This window comes from Mytilus edulis, chromosome 8 (genome assembly GCF_963676685.1).
Source record: "Mytilus edulis chromosome 8, xbMytEdul2.2, whole genome shotgun sequence".
NCBI lineage: Eukaryota > Metazoa > Mollusca > Bivalvia > Mytilida > Mytilidae > Mytilus > Mytilus edulis.
The window spans coordinates 49,942,070-49,966,413 of record NC_092351.1 but is presented as its reverse complement, the minus strand read 5'-3'; the positions used below and the strand labels follow the sequence as shown (position 1 = coordinate 49,966,413).

At 31.9% G+C, this 24,344-nt stretch overlaps 1 protein-coding gene across 1 annotated transcript; it reads right to left on the bottom strand.

The window, feature by feature from the left end:
• Positions 1-11,733: 11,733 nt before the first annotated feature.
• Positions 11,734-23,829, bottom strand: LOC139484166 (uncharacterized). The gene is made up of 6 exons (XM_071267898.1): positions 23,565-23,829; positions 22,060-22,123; positions 21,146-21,177; positions 17,979-18,068; positions 14,546-14,635; positions 11,734-13,799 (listed from the first exon to the last, which is right to left on the bottom strand). The coding sequence occupies exons 1-6, from the start codon at positions 23,827-23,829 to the stop codon at positions 11,734-11,736; spliced, it is 2,607 nt and encodes an 868-aa protein (XP_071123999.1).
• Between the last annotated feature and the right edge of the window lie 515 nt (positions 23,830-24,344).

The following is a 24,344-nucleotide window of genomic DNA, read 5'->3' as shown; positions in this document are numbered from 1 at the left end:
TTGCTTACTACCACTCCATTTTAACTGTGATGGATAGTTGTCTCATAAGCAGTCAGTGCACTTCTCTTTCATATTGAGATGGCAAGACATAATGTTTTGTTTTAGGCTGACATATATACTTATATGTTTGACCTAGACCTTTTATTTGACCCTGAAGGTCTAATTTCAAGGTCATTATTCATGGTACACATCACATCATATTGTGGTGCTGACATTGTGTGTCAGGTATTAAAAAACTTCAAGGAAGAGAAAAATGTGTGCTCAAGTAAAAAAAACGGGAAAAAAATCAAATATTTTAACCTTGAGGTCAAAGGTCAAGGTCAATTAGCAGTTATCATTTTTTGAGATATACTGTCTTATTGTAATACAACTTCATGCCAAATATCATAAGATAGTGTCAAAAGATAAAACAGATTTTTATGATTAAATATTGAGATTATATTGTGGAAAATATATGAAAGTAACCCATTTTTATTCCGTTCCCATGGTAACGGTGTAAATGACCCCAGCTCAAAAATCATAAAACTTGTTGTACACATGTAAACCTTTATAGAACACTTAAAAAATCATAGTACTTCACGGGATTTCATGTCCTTTTGTTGATGTTTTTATCAAGTATCCAAAATATGCCAAACATGCCCTTTTTTGACCGGTCAGCCTCCAAGTTTAGCTGTACTCAAGCTTTAACATTTTGTCAAGAGTCGAAGGACGAATGATGCTTGTTATAAAAATCAATTCAAATACCAGTTAAACATAACCTTATCTAGCATATTCAGAGTAACAAAACTGTGATATTTTTGTTGATTTTTATGGAAATTCAGGTATTCCCAGTAGATGGCGCTGTGAAATCTACAAATAGCTTAAAATAAAATTTTGAAGATAGATTTTTTTTCTCTTGACTATCATAACATGTGTGTAAAGTTTCATTTCATTTAGTTGACATGTCATGTGGACCCACTTATAAGCATTTTGCATGGTTCTATCAAAGACTGGGTGATAAAAACAATATAGAGAAGACGTGGTAGTATTGCCATTTAGAGAGTTAACCAACAAATATATAAGGACCGTGTTGTAAGCAATTAAAGGTCATTGTATGGTATTCCTCCTTTCAAATTCCGGATATGTGTCTGTATCCTATGATAGTTTACAACGAAATCAATAGTATACTATTTTCTTTTACCGAAATGTTTCGATATATTAATTTACCATATTTTTGGTATTCCATTCGAGAATTCAGTCAGATAGGACTACATTGGAGAGGTAAAATGAGGTTTACAATAATTGCCATTTAATAAATTGATTAGTGTTACTTTACACGACAAAATCATCGGAAGAAGTAACAACCGCCTCCCTTTCTCCAGCACCAAGGTTAGACCGATCGTAAGTTTGATTTTTATGATTAGGTAAATCTCATTACAACAACTATTCTCGATGCTTTTGACCATCATAATTTGGTTATACAAAATATTTTTGACACAAAAACCTAGGGTCGCTCAGATATTTTTATATCATCAGATTATTTGAAAAAGTTATGTAATAGAAAATGACGTTTTGTTTTTGATACTGACTTTATTAGCAAGGACACATTATATCATTGTCATGTACTCCATGTGTTATGTATTATGTGTCATATGTTTTATATGTTCGTTCTTTGTATCGATGTATATACAACGTTAAAAAAATAAAAAGTCTTGTCTTTTACACAATTTTCGTTTCTTTAGTTTTGATCAATCTTGAGACCCTTGATAAATTTTAAGTTGAATGCTCAGTCAAGTGTCATGTATTGTTCTTCAATATGTTGATACCAGGTTTTTGTTTTTGCATTGTACTAGGTATTATTTTTAATAACGTTTTTAGACTTAAGGGTGTACTTGTGTGTGCTTTTAGAATTTTTGTCAAATGTTCGGACTCCTCGGTTTTATCCTACAATACAGGTTGAAATAATTATCCCCATAACACCCATTGTTCTTTCCATGTAAGACATCAATAGCTTGTAAATGTCATTTACTAAAATTTAAACAGATAAGTTAGATACATACAACAACAGCAGCAACAGCTGAATTACAGACTCCTGACTTGGGACAGGCACTTAGAGAGTGTAAATACAACATAAACATAAAACATAAACATAAAACTAACACACCAACAAACGACAAAAAGTAAAGATCTAGAATTCTCTCAATTACTGAAAGCGAAACCAGAGTCTATAAAAATTCACTAAACGTCATGTATCTATGACTCAAGTATCAATTTGTACACACTTCGTTGAAATCATAGAACAATCTAGCATTTTAAATTGACTATAATATATGCCAGAAGAGCATACGTTAGAGAGAAAAAAATGATAGTTTATGAATCTCTTTTTCGACATATTTAAGAAAATGGCGGTAAAAGGCTGACTTGGTCTTTTATCTTATATTTATAGATTATCGGTCACCGAAAGCTTCATTTTGAAGCCCAGGTGGTCGTGTACTCTAGCGGGACGGCTACAGTGCAGGCGATTTGGTGTCACGATATCTCAGTAGCATAGGTTCGAATCCCGGTGAGGGAAGAACACAAAATTTGCGAAAGCAAATTTACAGATCTAACATTATGGGTTGATGTTTAAACGAGTTGTATATATATGTTGTGTACAAGTTATCATTTTGTACAAATTATAATTTGTATTTTGACTTTGTACAAATTGTAATTTGTACAAAAGGTGCCTGTACAAATTTCAATTTGTACAAAATTTGACAAAAATTCACTTATAACTTGTACAATAATTTACAATATGTATTCTGATACACACTACATAACTGTTGTAAAATGACCACACAGTTCATCTTTTTTTTTTATCAAATACTAAGTAGTTCTTTATGATTGATTTTGTTTGATCAGGTGAGTGAATTATGGCATCTTTTGACATCACATTTACATTCAGAATTGCTATTGCCGCCTATGCATTTACATGAAACAAACCCTGGACAACCTGTTTTTTAAGGCTGTTAAACTTTTGTACGTATCAAAAATTTAAGCACAAGAACCGATGTTGTAAATTAACATGTGTCTTTGAAAGCTTCAATTTAACCGTAAGACATAAATAACCTGTTAAAATTAACATAGCTTTTCGTATATTTGGTACCCAAAATCTCCAGATTCAACAATTACACCTTAGATATTTTGAGAACTGGTTTGGACACGATCACACTGAGGAATATGTATAATGACATTAACCCGAAACAACAAGTTTTGATTATAAGTTATTGTCTCGTTTTCTATGTTGGATATTAGTCTTGGGTCTATTGTCCACACGGCGAATGATCGGTGTTTCAATGTGATTGTCATACTCAATTCAACTATAAGCTGTCATTGACACATAATTGTTCTTTCATGTATCATTCCCCGCTAGGTTCAGAACCTTGGACAAATTTCTTCTTCAGATCAACAATGCCGACCATGTTTACACAATTACATCAACCGAGTAAATGACTAGATGAATGTAAATGATAATACCTCGGATATATAGCTTTCATGAAAACTTACTAAAGCAATTGACCCGAAAGTAATTACCCATTGCAAAGTATTGAAGAAAGATATATGTGAAAGTCAAAATATGAAATTTCTGATGCTATCATCCACTCACCAGCTCAAATGAACTACATACATGTGTTTGTATTTTGTGCATAAGATGTACTCTATGGTAACTTAGTAACAATTCTATAGTGGTGTGTATCAATGCTTTTTCCACCAAAATCAATATTATAATTTGTTGTACAAGTTATAAGTGAATTTTCGTCAAAAATTGTACAAATTGTAATTTGTACAGGCACTTTTTGTACAAATTACAATTTGTACAAAGTCAAAATACAAATTATAATTTGTACATTTTTTTTTGTACAACATATAATTTGTACAAAATGATAACTTGTACACAACATATATGTACATATATTTTGGTATTAGTAAGGTCTCAAATCGAAAGAATAGAAATAAAAAAACATGTTTTTCGTTTGAATTTGTTTGTTGAGACTTTTATTTAGCTAACTATAAAGTATTGGTTACTTTTCATTTCGTATAGATATATAGAAAGGAGATAGCAATCAATTCTTATTTTAGAAAATTTAGATAAAAAATACATATATACCTTACATGTATGTGATATTTAAAATCGAATTATGCAACTAGGTCAACTGTCTTCAAGGTAGTTAGTGACCTCCAGAAAACCAGCTATATAAGAGAAGATACCAAAAGAACAGTCGAACTCATAGAAATAGAAAATAAACTGACAACGCAATGGCTAAAAATGAAAAAGACAAACAGACAGACAATAGTACATATGACACAACATTATATATGTGTATTGATTAAACTGCATTAAGTTTGCCTTAAGTTCGGAATATATATAGTAAAAAAACTCTACTGATAGGAAACTCTGTCCTATATGTTATTTAATCTTTTGTAGTTGACAACAAAAAAACATTTGCACACAATGGTTGGCCAAGACTTAATTACATGTACATGACAGCTGGTGGTGTCGTTTTTATTGCAATTTGTATCTGTGCTTCTTTCATAATAATTAAAAGACGGTCTCGAATGTCTGGCGCTGGTTTAATCATGCAACCAGTGAATGAATTCAATTTTCCTGTGTTAAATCAACCAGCTGAAGCAGGTGCACTAAGTATGTTGTATCATGATTATGAAGAAATAGACGAGACGGTTTTGAATGACATTCCAGAATTTCGAACTATTCAATTAGAAGAAAGTGATAGCGATTCGAAAGAAGGTTCACACAGCAAACCAACCGAAGACGACGAAGGATACCTCCATCCATACCATTCGCTAATTCATCCTGAGAGGAAAATTCAAATTAGAAATATAAACTTACCAATAAAAGATGGTGCTATAAATTGGAACCATAGTCAGTACGACTGTCTGATTCTGTCAAAACCAACTGATAATCAGTTGAAGAAAACAATAAGCATGGATACATATTTGAGAACAACAGGGAATCGTAGTGAATGCACCAATGTGAATAGGAAAACCATTTGAAATCCAGTACATTGTGTTAAACAGAAAATGAGCACATTCAGGTTTCAAATGTTATCATTATACTAAAAACTATGTAATCATATTGTTGACTTGTACAAATATTTCCTTATGAAATGATGAAGAAAATGCTGATTTAAACAAGGTGTTATAGCCAGCTTTATAATTTCCCACTTTTAGATCAGTCGAAAATATTTATTGTATTGTATTAGAGATTGTGTTTGGTGTGTCATAGATGTTGATTCAGGCTTAAATATCTAGCGCATGATAAAATCAAAAGGAGCTTACATGTAGATGTTTAAAATGGGTTTGAGCATTATCAGTTTAAAACGGGAAAGCTAATAACTATAGGTTATTAATGATAACCTCTCCATATGCTCCTTTACTTAAAGTCTGTCAATAATTATTTTAATCTTGTTCTGCTTTCTGAATTCGAATATGGTCATGACTTTCGCGATTACGTTGTTTTGAAACAACACAAGTGTACAACTAAAATAAATATTACCTTATGGTAATTCAGAAAATGTTCATTATATATGAGGTACTCCGAGATGTGAGTAAATGTATATATCTAAATGCGACGCAGAACCGATAAAAGTACATATAAAGGATTAAGTTGTTTCTTTTATATATGTCGTGTACATGTTATCATTTTGTACAGGTAACTACTTGTACACTCATTTTTACAAGTTATTACTTGTACAAAGTCATCATACAATTAGTTACTTATATGAAGTAAAATCATAAAAATACTACACTCCGAGGAAAATTCAAAACGAAAAGTCCCTAATCAAATGGCAAAATCAAATTATAAAACACAGTAACCGAATGGACAACCAATTTGGTACAGGCATTTTCAAATGTAGAAAATGGTTTATAATCCTGGATAATCATAGGTCTGTTCTATCATGTCTATGTTCCTTTGAAATTTCAAGCAAAGATGAAGAACTTGATCTTCCATCACTGTATTGGACACATAAACTACATAAGTATCCTTACAAACAACGGTATATTGCTGGGTCTTCCAAGTGCTCCACAAGACCTCTTTTTAAATTATTAACATTTATTTTATCAGCAATCAAAGACGGGCTTCAAAGTTATTGTAAAACTGCCTATTCTAGAGGTTTGCTTAAATCAGATGTGGATACTTAAAAATTCCAAAGCTCTTTACATTCAATCTAACTCTCTTTCATCTTGTAATATAATTAAAACATTTGACTTTTCTACACTTTACACAAGTATTCCACATTCCAAACTAAAAGACAAGTTTGAAGAGCTGGTATTGCTTTGTTTCATAAAAAAGAATTGCCAACGTAGATACAAGTATCTCGTCTTAGGAAGGAATACATCATACTTTGTAAAGGATCACTCTGATTCAAACAAAACAATTCTCTGACACTGATATTATCAAGATGATTGATTTCTTGATTGACAACATAATTGTTACGTTCGAAGTACGTATTTTTCAACAGACTGTCGGCATTCCAATGGGAACAAATTGTGTCCCTTTTCTTGCCGACTTGTTTCTTTATTACTATGCGCCTGACCTCATACAGGAACTTCTTAGGAAGAAAGATTAGAAGTTAGCAATATCTTTTAACTCTACTTTTTGCTATATAGATGACGTTCTTTCACTAATTTATTAAAAATTTGGTGACGATGTTGACCGCATCTATCCCGTCGAACTAGAGATAAAGGATACTACAGATAAATGTGAGTCGGCCTCATATCTTGACTTACATCTATAAATTGAAAATGAGGGTCGGTTGGAATTAAAACTTTACGACAAAAGAGATGATTCCAGCTTTTCAATAGTGAACTTTCTATTTCTTAGTAGCAACATTCCAGCAGTACCTACATACGGGGTATATATCTCCCAATTGATAAGATATTCCCGTGCATGCATTTCCTATCGTGATTTTCTTGATAGGGGGTTGCTGCTAACAAGGAAGCTATTTAACCAAGAGTTCCAAATGGCGAAGTTGAAATCAATCCTTCGTAAATTTTACCGTAATTGAATAACCGTTTCACAAATGATATCGGATATGTTTCATACGTCGTAACTACAATCCCCTTCACTTTCATGAATGTGACCTATCAAATTAGACTGTTTACCGGATTTGTTATCACATAGGCAACACGACGGGTGCCACATGTGGAGCAGGATCTGCTTACAATTGCGGAGCACCTGAGATCACCCCTAATTTTTGGTGGGGTTCGTGTTGCTATTCTTTAGTTTTCTATGTTGTGTCATGTGTACTATTGTTTGTCTGATTGTCTTTTTCATTTTTAGCCATGGCGTTGTCAGTTTATTTTCGATTTATGAGTTTGACTGTCCCTCTAATATCTTTCGTTCCTCTTTTATAGCGCTAAACCCCTCAGTTTTTTGAGAGTTGCATCAAATTTCATTATATTTACAACGATGGGTGAACAAAGCAGACATAATACTAGTTAAAATTGACACAATAGAGGTTCATCAGTCATCACTGTGTCACAATCTCAAATAGAACAAAAACAAACAAATATTTAAACAAGAAAGTAGCAGAGAAAACTCATTAGCAAATTAAAGGAGACGAAAATATGTATTACTTTACAGATAATTAACTGTACTCTTTAATTAAAACAGCATATTCTGCAGTTGGTCATTTTGACATCCACAAAACTTGTAAAGAGTTAAAATAAACAATTTGCCAATGTCATCAGAGATTATATCAGGATTTTCATTCAGATGTGTGGACAGTGTATTTAGAAAAGAGCTCTGAAAGCACGACATTAATCGTTTGTCCCATCACTTATACAGACTATTTTCGTTGTCAAGTAGACCTTGTTCACTATCAGAAAATTGAATTTTTCACTACCAGGATCATTTTATCAAATTATCATTCATGTTGATCTTGTCCTGAACTGAATACCATACAATGTTCAATTAACGAAAGTTATATAACATATAATTAAAGTACATCTTCAGGCGAATAATAAAGATCTGTAATAAGTGTTAATTTTTATGTTCGAAACTACAAGTAATTGGTCACGTCCACGTGATTTTGTCATATGCCTTTCTATTTGTATTCATCTCATGAGATGTCTTTATCAACTGATTTTTAAAGTTTGTTCTTATATTGTACTGTTACACCACTATCCCAGAGGAGGGCTTGGACCCCGCTAACACGTTTAACCCCGCCACATACTGTACGTATGTGCCTGTCCCAGGTAAGGAGCCTCCAATTCAGTGTTGTCGTTTGTTGCTGTATTAAATATTTGTATTCTTTCATTTCATGTACATTGATGGTCTCTTTTTTTTTCTCGTTTGAATTATTTTACATTTGTGATTTCGGTGCCTTTTGTAGCTGAATATGAGATTGCTGAGTTTATGTTTTCAGCCTTTGACACAAAATATTGACTGGGATATGTCACAAACGTTTGTTTTCACAAAATAATAATCAGGAAGTAAACAGGTCTACTTTATATACGATCGTATATCTATTTGTACATTTGGCTCTGAGCGTTCCTTGTGCAGATGGGTCTAGAAGTTCGATTTGGACGCATTAGATACGTAATATATTATGTTGTTTTCTGTCTGTTTTTCCTTGTATATTGTTTCGTCTAGTATGTACGTTATCGGAAAAGTGTAAAATTGTATGACATTATGCTTTGATTTGCTGTATGCATTATAAATTACAAAAACTTTTTTATTGACTGTTTTGTCTGATTCATTTGTTAAACTGTCAACCACAATAATGCGTTTTACGCGCGTCTATGAGAATCATTTGCATGTTTTTTAATTTTTTTTTTAAGTCAGCTGTTGAAGATGTCGGTGATGTATGTTTACAAAGATTTAACCGCTGAATCTCATTTAATTTCACATTAATGGATTTTATCTATTTGTGTTGCTCACCCAATTTTGTCAATATAAAACCAGTTTTAATTTGTCTCATTTTCCAAATAAAAAAGACTGGTCCAAGTCATTTGTACTTGCGGACAGAACAAAAAGTAAAATCACAAAAATACTGAACTCAGAGGAGAATCCAATCGTAAAGTTCATAATCACATGGCAAAATCAAATGACAAAACACATAAAAAACGAATGGACAAGATCTGTCATATTCCTGACTTGGTACAGGCATTTTCAAATGTAGAAAATGGTGGATTAAATCTGGTTTTAAAGCGCTAAACCTCTCACTTTGAAGAGAGTTTCAACAAATTTCGTTATATTTACAATGATGTGTGAACTAAAGAGACACATTTTAAATAAAACAGTCAAAATATTGGTACAGCAGTCATCATCGTGTAACAATTTTAAAAGGAACAATTTAACAGAACACAAAATCATCTATCTACAAACACATTCATTGAGTTGCGTGTCTGAGGTCAAAAAATTATATACGTCACATAAATTTGTCGTTCAGTGAATATATAAACAATTTAAACATTTCACATGGGCAATGTTAGCATACAGGGTTAAAAAATCAAAGTATGTAAGAATCATTTCAGAAATAGACCGAGATTTAAAATAGTCCAAAAGTTATATAGAATTTATAAGAATCCACAAATAGTTAATTCCACTACGCGATTGAATAATTTTGACGTTGGTGGTTCAACGTATTTTCTAATTCATAATAAAAATATATCATAATGACATATAATAGAACAATATCTCATTGACGGGATCCTTTAAAGTACAGAGTCACGTTATCAGAACAAAATAAACACAAAAAATCGCATGTACAAAACACACTTATTCTAGCAAAAAATTAAAGATAATACAAACACATTGACAGGATGTTTAAGTACCGAGCCACGTTAAATGGATATCACATAGAAACAATCCAACAGTAAAAGTAAAATTAATAATAGAACAAAGACAAATGAAAGAACAATATAACACGTTGTTAAGATGATAAACAGCATCAGTACGCAGAATCTATACATCAAGGCCATCATGTATTATTTGTGAAGTTGATACGGAATATTTATCAACAAGGTCTTGAATTTTTGAAATACTAAGGCTTTTCTACCTCAGGCATAGATTACCTTAGCTGTATTTGGCAAAACTTTTAGGAATGTTGGTCCTAAATGCTCTTCAACTTCGTACTTTATTTGGCCTTTTTAATTTTTTTAGATTCGAGCGTCACTGATGAGTTTTTTGTAGACGAAACGCGCGTCTGGCGTATTTACAAAATTTAGTCCTGGTATCTATGATGAGTTTATTTGGTACCTTCCGATGAACTTTTAAAAAAAAGGACGAGACGTTCAATTGTTTTTTGCCTTTCCATTTTATTTTTAAAATCAATTATATTGTCGATTTCTATTAACTTCATTTATTTTCACGTTTTCTTGTATTATAAGAATAACTATCCGACAAATAGTTGTATTTGCTATTTACTATCAATTCCAAGTTTATTATCCACTGAGTTCACTGATATCATATTACAAACAGAGAGGGTATCTCACTTCACCATTGTTCAAACATAATCACATATTGTCCTAGGTGAATTATAATAGAAATCCTAATTTTAATTCAATGAATATTGCATTTCTTTTGTGTTAATTAACATGGCGTTCTTCTTTTTTGAATTTATCGTGTGGCTATCTTTTTTCTTATAAGATTGTTAAAGATAAACCTGTAACCTTAAATAAGAAGACAATTGATTTGCTAATCATACACAATAATTAACATAGCAGTTCTTTTTATTTATGGTAAATCCTTGTGTTTACATTCTCACATTGTACATGTATGTTAGTTGGCTATACAGAAAGTAACTTAAAAGATATTCAGAATGTTCAAAAATTTATTTTTCGGCATATTATAATTATAACATCAATTCAAAATATGACAAATTTACATATTAAGCAGTAGTGACTAGATATAAGTCTTAGACTAGATACATATAGAGAAAGGACAGCATTTATATTAAAAAGGGCTACCCTTTGTGACCAACATAGGGAAATAAAAATACTAACAAATATACACATAACATAAATTTAAATAGAACACCCTCCAACAAACGTATTTAGTGTTTAGTCTTTAAAAATGATTTATAAATGATCATAATGTATTTATGTATACAAAAAAATACTTGTAGTTACATAAACATATTTGACTATCATTTTATCAATTGAGATACGATTATTCTGAAACGTATATTTCAAAACAAAATGACCGTTGATCTCTTAATTTTGTTTTTAATTGAAAGATTTTGAGTGCATGCATATCAGTTCAATCTCAGCATAACGTGAAAAACGATGAAATGATACATTAACCTGCAATTCTATGAACACGATGTTTAAGTGGCTATACAATTGCTAAAGGAATGTTTCTTTAAAAGTAAGGCCGATGACCTCTCCTCTCTTATTTAAATTGCGAACGTCACTACATATTAACTATAATTTGTATTTAAGATACATAATACTCTAAGGATAAGTTGTAACATTGTTATTGATTACCGCTTATAGTAACTATTATTATAAAAAGACAAAACATCAAAAAGTAAATATAATAAATATATATCATACAAGTGGGAGGCTTAAATAACTTTACAAGCTGGTTTAAGACGCCAATTTCTACATCTGAAAATACATGTACAAAGTTTTGAATGTATCAGCTGTTATTCATTTGTTTGATGACTTTGAGCATTTGATTTTGACATTTGCGTAAGGTCTTTCCGTTTACAATTTCCCTCGGAGTTTTTTAACATCTTAATCCTATTAACAAGTTGATGTACTTACAATCGGCATATTGACTTTGTTTTCGTCTCGTTGTTCTCTGTCAATTAGTAGTTGAGAGATATCTTTGTGTTTGTGGATTTTAGAAACATCCAGTGGAGTTCTGCCTTTATTGTCTTTTTTATTGAATTCTACTTGATACTGTTCTAGTAAAATTTTCACAATTTCGAATTTATTTGTCTCACATGCGCTGTGTAAAGCAGTTGATCCGTTTTCGTTTTGGTAATTTGGATCAGCTCCATATTTTATAATTGTGTTTGCGATTTCGTTTTGTCCATTACTTATAGCTAAATAAAACGGAGTGTAACCTTTGACATTCGGCCTATTTATACATGTATCTACACTATATTTTAATATCAGGTTCAGAATTTTAGTCTGCCCGGCTTGGCATGCTAAATGTAAAGGTGTATCGCCGTTTTTATTAAAACAATCGACCTTAGCTTTATTTTCGAGTAAAAGAGAACACGCTTCAACGTTGTTTTTCATGCATGCCTCTAGAAGTGGAGTGGATCCAAACGAATTAAAAGCATTGATATGCACGTCCTTTGTGAGAAGAAACTTTATGAGTTCGGTGTGACCAGATGAGCAAGCTAACATAAATGGTGTCACTTTATTTATATCCAATTGATTAACTTCAGCATTAAATTTAATCAATACTTTTGCCACAGCTACATTGCCCTTCAAACATGCCAAATGCAAAGGAGTTTTACCGGTGTTGTCTCTTGAATTTACCTGCGATTTGTCGCTTTCAACAAAAAAGAATGAAAGTTCATTGTATCCAAGAAGTGTTGTAACGTGCAACGGTGATGATCCGTCCTTTCTAGATTTACAGAATATAGGTGTTTCAGTTTTCAAAACGTTTTCTAAGAAATACGATCGGTATTCTTTATGTTTCATTTGAACAGAATCAAAAACATCCAAATTGAAACCATTATTAATGTCTTCTATAATCCGCCTAAAATACAATTTGTCGTAACGACTGTCAATTGTAATAGTATGAGGGTTTCGATCGCTGGTAAATTGCAAAAGTTCAAAGTATTCTTTAATGAGTTCACTTTTGCTATGCCTCAGTATACATGGTATTAAATGTCGGCCGACAGTTCCCACTAGCATATCAAACATGGACTTATTAATAGAGGTAAATGTTGAAATTGTTTCTTTGACATATATATTTTTCAAAAATGAAAGGCTGGAAGAGACTCCCTTCAATGATGTTATTAATGCATAATCAATCTCTTGTAGTATATCGTATAGAATTTCGGTAATAGCGGTGTCGGCTGTTTGCTTATGGTCGTGCACAATTAAAGATTGTTTATCAATATTGTTATAAGAGATAACTAATAATCCTAAAGCAATAAAGCAAGGATCTGACGAAAGCCGCAGTCCATTCATTTCAGTCTCAATTATATCATAGGGATTCGTAAAGTAGTCTGTTACCTCTTTTTGTAATTGAAATTGATAGTGCATGCAAATTAATGGGAAAAAACTATATAACATTACAACTGTATCTTGGAGTGACTGGATCTCTTCTTCAGAAACATAAAGATTGAATAGTTGCCGTCTCTCCTCTTTTGTCATTAACATTTCATCTGCCAACATATCGCAATGAAAATGAGGAAGTTTTAAAACACTAAATTTTTCGTTTCTAAAGATATATGATCTACACGTGACTATCAATTTAGCATTCAAACTGTGACTTAGCAAATGGCAAATAAAGTTTGATTGTGCTCCCCACGTCTGTAAACTATTTTCGTTTAACGAATACTTTCCAACTATATCGTCTATTACAATTAATGGCTTTGTATTTTCAATTAAAGCCCTAATAAGTTGAATTGGATTTGATACATCAATTATTTCATAGTTATCTGTCTCTTTTAATTTAAAAGCGGCTTGATAGCACATTGACGTCTTTCCGCAGCCTGGTGGTCCAGAAATAAGTGTTACTTGATTTTCTCTCAAAGTTGTATAAATGTACGTAAATGCTTTTGTACGTATAAAACTATCTTGAACTGTTCCTCTTTTTTTATATTCTAAATGTATTTGATGTTCTGAAAGTGAAAAGCACAATCATAATGTTCAATACAAAATACAGTTACTAAATTGGCCTTATGATACAGCCAATTAATTTTAACGTTGATGGACACTTCGTTGTCTTATTATCAATCATAACACATCCCCTTATTCTGTTTTCTTTTTTTTTAAATAAAGTAACTGATTTTTATTAATGAATTACTACATATAAATTTGTCGGGTTGAGTTGGCGTTTTTCTTTCAAAATTTTGAAGAAAAGTACAGTTTTTGAGATGAGAATCAGCAAAACAAGCGCTGGTCCCCTCCTTTTCCATTTTTTGTTGCCTATAAACACTCATTTTGTTTAATGACTTAAACTAATAAATCCTTCGAATTTTCTATACAAGTTTAGTGAAATCTAGATGTTTTTGCCCAATTATTCCTGTCTGCACTTAGGATTTAGGAATCTTAATACATGTATTCAAATAACCATACACTGTATCTAAAGATAAGAATGTTTTTGTTGCAAGTTCTACCAATCTCAATTATAATAGATTTAAAACACACATTTTATTGATTGACCGAAGTCAATGTTCTACTATTTTACAAGATAAAGTATAAAGAAAGAGACAATACAACACTTTTTAAAACAAAACAAAAAGCAAGAAAAAAAGCATCCATAAACCATTACAGAGGAAACCAAAATGACAGAAAAGAAACCACAGTATCTGTAATCCGTAGATGGTTTATTCTAAACGGAAAAATATCGTAAAATAAAACTAGCCTTTTACAAATGGTTGTAGTACTAGAGTCTCTTCGTTAACCTCTGCTGTGGTGTGTTGCAACTCTAATTTACCAGTACAGCTATCTGTTTCTGTTTGAAATAACAAAACATAATAACCAATATTTAATGATTTGTACTTTGATCAATGAACACATAAATCAGTTAGAAAAAGTATAATGCAAAGAAAAATTAATACGGTACTTAAACAACATGTACTAGTATACTTGTAAAGTTGTAATGTACTCAGTCCAGTCAAAGGTATTTCTTATTTTTGTTTTCTTTCTAAATTAAAATACCATTGAAATAAATGCAACGCACATGGTATGCGACACAGTTATTTTTCACTGCTTATCATTTTGTCTATTATACTATTAAACGAGAAGACCTCGTTTTGTGTTTCGCTTCTCTTCCTTCCACGATTAATTAATCACCATGCATCAGTATTCTATAGTTAACATGCATAGTTGCATTTGTCATCCAATCTTATGATTATTCAGATTGAGTTATTTTTGAAGAAAAACGACAAAAAAGGAGTCCGGATATTGATTCCGTAATCAGACTGACTTTTAGTCATAGATAAGACTTCCGGTGTAAAACAACCAATCGTATGATAGATAACAAAAATCGAAAAATAAATAAACCAACCAGTGCGTTCTCCATATCATGTTGTTTAGTTCGCAAGAAACACAACTATTATACCTCCTTAGAGAGGGCAATTATTTTACGCGTTTTATCTACATGTAAACTACGATTATGCTACTTTAATATATAGATCCTCTCTGTATTCTGCCTACTGTTTTCTTTGAAATGTTTACTATTTAAGGGGTCATACCAGTTGCATATATATAAAAATAAATAAAACATGTGGAATCAAGAACGTGTCCATAGTACACAGTGCCACCTCGACACTGCATTTACTAAGTTTCGAGTTGATTGGACTTCAACTTCATCAAAAACTAACTCGACCAAAAACTTTAACCTGAAGCGGGACAGACTGACGGACGTCACGAACGAACGAACGAACGAACGCACGGATGTACAGACTAGAAAACATAATGCACATAAATGGGGCATAACAAATTATTGTTAAAAGTGAAAGTAGTGATTTGGCAAAAATGAAAGTAGGGTAGAGACTAGTGGGAGGCAGGACCTTTTTACGGGACTTCGGGATCAAGTTTTTAAGCTCGGGATTTGGAGATTGATCAATACAGGATCCGGGGAATATATTTCTTTAAATTCTGCATCTCGGGATTTCATGTTTTTAAGACCGAGATTTCGGGATGAGGACCCCTCCGCCCCCCCCCCCCCCCCCCCTCAACTTAGCCTTAGTCGGTCTTAGTCATTTATACAAGGTTCATATCCCACCATTGACATGTTAATAAGGCTCTCAAAAGAAAAAGCACTGATGGATCCTATTGTCTTAGAAGCATATTTTATTAGACTAATAATGGTCTATATATAAGTAGTTACATTTATTTCATGTTTGAAGCGGTGCAAATTTTTAAATTTAATTTGACTTTAACCAAAAGAAGATGCATTGTAGCAAAGGAGAAGAATAATTGGGGTCTGAGGCCAGAAACACGAAAATAGTTAATTTTAACAAAAAAGAAACAAATTTCGAACTTTGGAAAAAGGGAAAGGGCTTTTGATACCTTTTATGAAATTCTCCATACATAATTATCTTTTACAAACATCATCCTACAACAGTTCATAAGCTGTATATGCCCGCGTTAAGGTCTTATGTTTCATTTGTTGGGTTCAAATTTTGTTTTCTTTTCAAAACTTGGTAATACGACTTCGTCAAAAAGTCAAATTTGAGAACAGCAATACAAACGCTGGTCCTCTCAATTTCGAGTTGGTTTTTTTTTTGCTGAGCACAAACTGATTTTATGTTATGAGTGTATACCCGTATTAGTTCTCACCAAAAAGATGACTCCTTACGTTTTGTAATGTTAACAAGATTACAATTATGTGAATGAATTGAATTGTATGTTTGGAAAAATATTTAATGCTTAGAAATAAAACATATCAAATTCAGCGTTAAACTATAGATTGTGGCAACCCCATCAGAAAAATTGGGTTAACTCGTGTCTAGTTTAGGGAAAACCTGTTCCACTACTTTAATCAGTCTTTTGTTTTTGACTAATACTAGTATATCCTTCTACTTTAATTAAAATCTTGAACATTATGTTCTATATGTATATCAAAAAAATACATGTTTTTTTTATAAAAATTAACCGTTTGCAAAGTTACGAATTATACAAAATACTAAGGATTTACCTATACCAGGCATAACAAACATTAACAGTATTTGGCACCATTTTTGGGATTTATGTCCTCAGTGCTCTTTAGGCTTATACTTGTTTGGCTAGTTTGATATGAGCGTCAAATAGTTATCAAAGGTACATGTACTAGGATTATAATTAAGTACGACAAACGCGCTTTTCGTCTTCATAAGACTCATTGGTGACGCTCATATCAAAATATTTATAAAGCCAAACAAGAACAAATTTGAAGACTTTTTGACTATTTGACTATTTGACCAATTGCGAATATGCATATTCCTGTCTGCACTTTCAATAGTTATCAAAGGTACCAGGATTATAATTTAGTACGCCAGACGCGAGTTTCGTCTTCATAAGACTCATCAATGACGCTCATATCAAAATTTTTATAAAGCCAAACAAGTACAAAGTTGAAGAGCATTGAGGATCCAAATTCCAAAAAGTTGTACCAAATACGGCCAAGGTAATCTATGCCTGGGATAAGAAAATCCTTAGTTTTTCGCAAAAATTCAAAGTTTTTTAACAGGAAATTTATTAAAATGACCACATTATTGATATTCATGTCAACACCGAAGTGTTGACGACTGGGCTGGTGATACCCTTGGGGACGAAACATCCACCAGCAGTGGCATCGACCCAGTGGTGTAAATAGTTATCAAAGGTACCAGGATTATAATTTAGTACGCCAGACGCGTGTTTCGTCTTAATAAGACTCATCAGTGACGCTCATATCAATATATTTATAAAGCCAAACAAGTACAAAGTTGAAAAGCATTGAGGATTTAAATCAACAGATTTAAAAAACTTAATATATACGACATGTACATTCAAATACCTATACAATGTATTTAATAATAAGAACGTTTTGTTGAAAATTATACTGAACTCCAGTCGGTGGTTTCGACAATATTTCAACATACATTTGATGGATTTACCGTAGTCAATGTTCTACTGTTTTACAAATAAAGTAGAAACTTAGAAGCAATATAACACTTTTAAAACACAGTCGTTGCCAAAAAATTAGGGGAAAAGTTATAATTTAACAAACTATCACAGAGGTAATAAAAAATGACAGAAAATATACTACAATACATGTTATCGGCTGAGTGGTTTCATTTAACGAATAGATATAGTTAAATATAACTAGCCTTTTTCACCTGATTGTAGTACAAAAGTTTCTTCATTCACCCCTGTTGTGATACGTTGCAGGCCTAATTCACCAGTACATCTATATGTTTCTGTTTGAAATAATAAAACATAATACCCAATGTTTAATTTTTTGCCAATTGATCAATAAACGCAACATTCAGTAAGTAGGAAGACCAATACAAAGAAAACCTTAAAATAATACTTACACTACATGTAATATCATATTTTGAAAGTTGCAATGTACTCAGGCTAGGCAAATAAACTCATCATAGATACCAGTATTAAACTGTGTATTTACGCCAGAAGCGAGTTCCGTCTACAAAAGACTCATCAGTGACACTCGAATTCAAAAAATTTAAAAAGGCCAAATATAGTATAATGTTGAAGAGTATTAAGGACCAAAATTTCTAAACGGTTTGCAAAATACAGCTTAGGTAATCTATTCCTGAGGTAGAAAAGCCTTCGTATTTCAAAAGTATAAATGTTTTGTAAACAGTCAATTTATAAACATGACCATGTCAATGATAATTTATGTCAACACAGTAGGGATTTCTACTGAGCTGGTGATACCCCCGGGGAATTAGAACTCCACCTCCAGTGGCATCAACCCAGTGGTTGTAAATAAACTCAGTATATATACCAGGATTAAATTTTGTATTTACGCCAGACGCGCGTTTCGTCTACAAAGACTCATCAGTGACACTCGAATTCAAAAAAGTTAAAAAGGCCAAATAAAGTACGAAGTTGAAAAGCATTGAGGACCAAAATTCTAAAGGTTTGCCAAATACAGCTAAGGTAAATTATTCCTGAGGTATACACTTTGTTTCATTTTTAAAATCACGTGATTTATATGACAAGGACGACGTCACTAGTATGACATATGCCGTTTTGGTAGTATTAGGGTGTTTTAATTGTATAATTTAATAACAGAAAAGAATGATAGGGTTTGCATACAACATATTGAGGTCTATGTTGTCTCGGGTTCACAAATAGCTGTTTGAAACAGTCTTATGATCTGCATCTCAATATTTTTTTCCTGTTTAGGCATAAATAATACTTGAGAAATAAATGAAATAATAAATTAACAGGTTATAGTGTTTTAAAGTCGCTAAAACAGTTCTCGTTCAAAACTGATCATTCAGCTGTGCATAATACAATTCATGAATTATCAAAATTGACGAGTATAAAGACCGAGTTAAGTTTTGCAAATGATACATTGTATGAATCACGATGTTGTTATTTCAAACTAATGACTGTTTCAGCTTATTTAGATAAACCTCAAATATATTTCTTTATCTTCTTTTCTGATATTTTTCCTTATTCAAGGAAACATGTGTCTCACATTACGTTCTTTGTTTTGTTTTAGATTTTAAATATTCATATTGTTTTGGTATATAGAGAGGTTTCTGTTGCAAATTCAGGAAAGTTAGAACACTAGAAACGTATAAATGACCTTTCAAAACATATGTTTTATTTAATTTTAGAACAAAGAGTCATTACTTACGTCTTTTTAATAGAATAAGTACTCACTTTTTTCCATGCGTATTGTGCAGACAATCCCCAACAGAATAATAATAAAGGAAACTACAATAAAAAAGCATTCAAACTTCAATGAATATTATGAAAAATGTGATTGATATCAAATGATAAATAATTTATTCTTACCTCACCCACAAGGGAAACGACATTGGAGTATCAGTTAGACCTTTGGGAAATCAAAATAGAAGCCTAACCATGCACTGTGTATCTTACCAAAATTCAGATTCGTATGAAGAATATACAATTATCTGATGACCCTCTATTATTACCTATTACATTATTTTTGAAAAGACATGTTTAGAATTATCTGTTAAACATGTATCATAAACAACCATGAATATACTTGAATAGTAAAACTAGCAATCAAAAGGTCACGGACATGTTAGCCCAACAATTTACCCTTCTCGCTGCATCGGAAAGGGGAGGGGGTTGAGACATTGCTTTGCCCGCACAAAACTTCCCGATGTCACTATTAATAAAAGATAACAGTGTTGTTGCAGGCATATCGTTTGAACTTTCTTAAATAAGATCATACCATGAAAGGCAGATCATCGAGAGCAATTACGATTTTCACCCTTTTATTTCAATTTTAATTGGAAAACATTTCGCATTCATTCAGGGATTGTCATTTAACTGTTTGTAAAAATATTTACACATTGTCCTAACTTGAGAGAGATTGCAGCGTGACATTTAACGTTTCCTCAGGTTTAGTTGTGTTTTGGTTTGTTTTTCTCAGTATTCCCAACAGATACATTTATCAAGGCAGGTTCATTTGCAAAAACAATTCTTTTTCATTTGTAAGTTGTATGATCGTCTTTTTTTATAAGTATATATACGTCAAAGTAGTTTGATTTAACCATCGATATTGTAATTTAATTAAGCCTAGATAAAACAAATATTTTACCTGTACATATAAAAGCAACAACTGGTCCTTTGTCCCTGAATCTCATTTGGTCTTGTGTGGGATCTACTGAAAAATACTAGCTTGATTAACGCAGATGATACATGTCCAAACCATATAACAATTCTTTTTTCATCTCAACCTCAAATAGAATGATACAATTTAACTATAAACAACCAGCTCATAGCATTGTGTATCAAACAGTAAAATTAATAAAGACTAACGGATGTTGTTGTCTAAGTAAATTCTTGGTGTCATGTTTTGGTTGAAAGAAAACATTAACTGGTTAATGCATCAGCAGCTTTATATTTATTTACTTCAGAAATTATAAGTGTTGCTATTTATAGTATGTCTTTAGGTTTGTGTTATTCTGATATTTTTATTATCTTTTTTTCTCAAGTCGTGAATTGATATTAGAACATCGGTGAACTATTGTAGTCTCCGTAAGGCATAGTAAACCTGCTAGTTGTGTGACTAAACTGTCTGCGAATAAACTTTTGTCACCAAGCAAGGAATTTGAATACCTTGTTCGGACAAAAGTGAATACGTACATTAAATAGCAAAGAAAGACTTTAAAAATTTGATAGGGCTAATAATAATGATAACTCACTTTTTTGTTTAATTAAAAATTCTGTATCATTCTGTAGTACTGATAATTACGTAATAGGTAAAAAATAATGTATGTACAACAAATATTCATAAAAAAAACCTTTGCAAACAACTTACCAGTTTGAACAAATATTTCTGTTGATTTATTTCTGAAAATACAATTAAAATTTTATGGATCAAAGAACTCAAAATATATGTTTCTCCATACGTACAAAAACAGCTTCAAGATATATTCATTTGCTGAATCTCTCATTCTTGTTTGATCTCTAATCTTCCCGACCGTTTCATTATTTCTTTTTATACATAACATCGTATGATCGGAGGTCAAATTTTCTTGGTTCCCTAGGACTAACTTTCAAGGTCGCGAAATAGGACGACTATGCATGAGGACGTCATTCACAAAGAACACGTCTTGTTGCCTATCATTGACGAGAAGGATATATAGTTTGTTATCGTACAGTCAACAGAGATATAAAATTTCAACACTAAAACTAACGGTAAAAAATGATAAAGTGTGTTTTAGAATATTGTTGATTACCTTCATTATATCATATGTAATGTTACTTTATGAAATTACCTGCAACTGAGTTTCAATTTAGAGTTGTAATTTTATTATCTTGCATATGATGCAATACAAACAAACGCCATGTCAGAATCGTTCTTGTAATTGAAGTGGGTTGTGACCTTTTATGCTATGTTGAAAGTCTCACTTTGACTTACAGATGCATGAAGAGCCGCAACAAAATGCTGTTTTTTCGGTCTCATGCATATCTGCAATTTAGTCAAAGATAAATTCTCCATTTCAAATTTATTTTGAATAGTACTAGTATTTAATATTAATGATATTTTATAGCAGAATGATATATTGTTTTTCTATCCTTTTTTCTTCTTTTTGAAGCGTACGCTCACATTTCTAAAATATTAATTATTTGACGAAATCAACAACTAAGATGAAATAATTAAAACAACAGTACATTCTTCGACTAAATGAAATGTTCTAACAATTATAATATTTGAATGTATCAACTTACTCGGAAGAGATGGTTGGGTCGTTGGTTGTACGACCATTGTGGCTGCCTACTACACATTGATAATCTTAAAAAAAAAATTTAATTTGATGAAAGGCAGACTAGGACTAAAAATAACACTTACAATAAATATCATTTCAAAATTGGTTGAAGAATGAAAAATAAAAATATATCAATGGTGTCTTAAATTGCAAAGGTCCCAAAAAGAGCTCATGAAAGGACATATAATTTAACCTGTCATCTCAAAACATAGCAGTTTTCTACAACTTTTCTAAGCCTTATATGTCTTTGAGCAACGAGTGAAATCCCCATTTTTATGATTTTGAAGCTATATAATAACTTGTCCTGCAGTCAAACTGACAAGGGCATATATTTCTAAACGTTTTGGGAAAAAATAAATTGACAACTTCACCTTTACTTTTTGAAAAAACATTTTAAACACAATCCATATGACTGTAATTGCGCGACGAAACAGGATGGGTATAATTGTTTCCAATGAATACTCCACACAGCTTGATTAATAATACGAAACTTAAAGTAAAGAATCAACAACAGAATATAGAACGCATACGTATAGTTCAACCTAATTTTAAAAAAAAACGTTTCTTTCTGATGTATATGAAGGATGTCAACGAGTACTCCAGTACTCGATTATCGCTCGGTAGTACCGAGTATCGATTACTAAAATATTACTCGACTAATCAGTTTGCTGTTAAAATTTTGTTTCTTTCCTAACATTCAACAAGAAATAGTTTTATTGAGAGCGCCTTCTGGAATTAAAAAAAAATATTGGTCTGATAAAATAAAAAAACGATTCGAATGTTTGTGTTTAACTTTCATTTAAAATTCCTCCAAACAGATGAAGGATATATTTTGACAAACAGTACTTTACCAATGCCTACACTTTTAGTTCATTTTGGTCATCCCCAACCTCTGTACTGTGAGAGCATCAATTTTCATCCGCATGACTGTTAGTTACCTTACATCTTTGAGATATCGCCTTGTCCCAGACAACGTTGACAAGATAATATTTTCAATAAGAAAATATTCGTCGCACCCTTTGTCAGCCCTTTCGAAAGTTTTTATCATAACCCCTTTAATAATAATCAAATGTGTGTTTAACGGTTCCCAAATGTTGTTGTTAGAGTAATCATTTTTCTAAAGATATTAATTGTTATAATAATTACTTGATTAGATTATAGTCAGCTAACATAGTTAGTAAATAGAGTAAATCGGCTATTAGTTATGATACAAAATTCCTTGGACTACTATTATCTAGTCCAAGGTCATAATTTTAAGGGTTTTACGTTCATAATGCAACGACCAACATAAAAAAAATGGGTATAATTCTGTGTTTCCACCTGTAAATGTTTTAAAGAGTGCGTACTCGAGTATCGCTCAGTAAATCTAACGAGTACTAGATTGATAAATCTTCACCGAGTTGACACTCCTAATTAACATCATTAACACTACAATAACTAACAACTTGTGTGTTCATAGTGCTGTACCTGCATTAAGTATATATCCACCAAGACATTGTTTATTGTAACATGAACAATCTTCTTCAGAAGGTATACAATAAGTGATATACTTAGATTGTATAACAAAGGAATACCCTTTTCTGTAATCACAACGACAGGTAGTATCCGTCCTGGTTAAATTGTCAGTCACAACCATCTGACCCTCTCCGCTACACAATGATTTTTGGAATGTACATTCACTGCTTCCGTTTGTCCAAAACATAAATGGCTGGTATCGGTTGAAGGCACACATTTTCCCATTTAAACTACCTAAAACGACTACTTTAAATCCTGAAAGAAAAATATATTTTGCATGTAGACAACTTAACTTACATTTAGGTATATATTAACTAGAGGCTCTAAAGAGCTTGTGTCGCTCACCTTGGTCTATGTGAATACTAATCAAAGGACACAGATGGATTCAAGACAAAATTGTGGTTTGGTGATGGTGATGTGTTTGTAGATCTTACTTTACTGAACATTCTTGCTGCTTACAATTTTCTCTATCTATAATGAACTTGACCCAGTAGTTACAGTGGAAAATGTTAGTAAAATTTTACTTGACTATATCAAGGGCTATAACTCCTTCGGGGTCAATTGACCAACCCAACAACAGGTTGTCTGATTCATTTGAATATTTCAGGGCAGATAGATCTTGACCCGATAATTTTTTTTACCCATGTCAGATTTGCTCTAAATGCTTTGTTTTTTTAGTTATAAGCCTAAAAACTGCATTTTACCCCCATGTTCTATTTTTTTGCGTGGTGG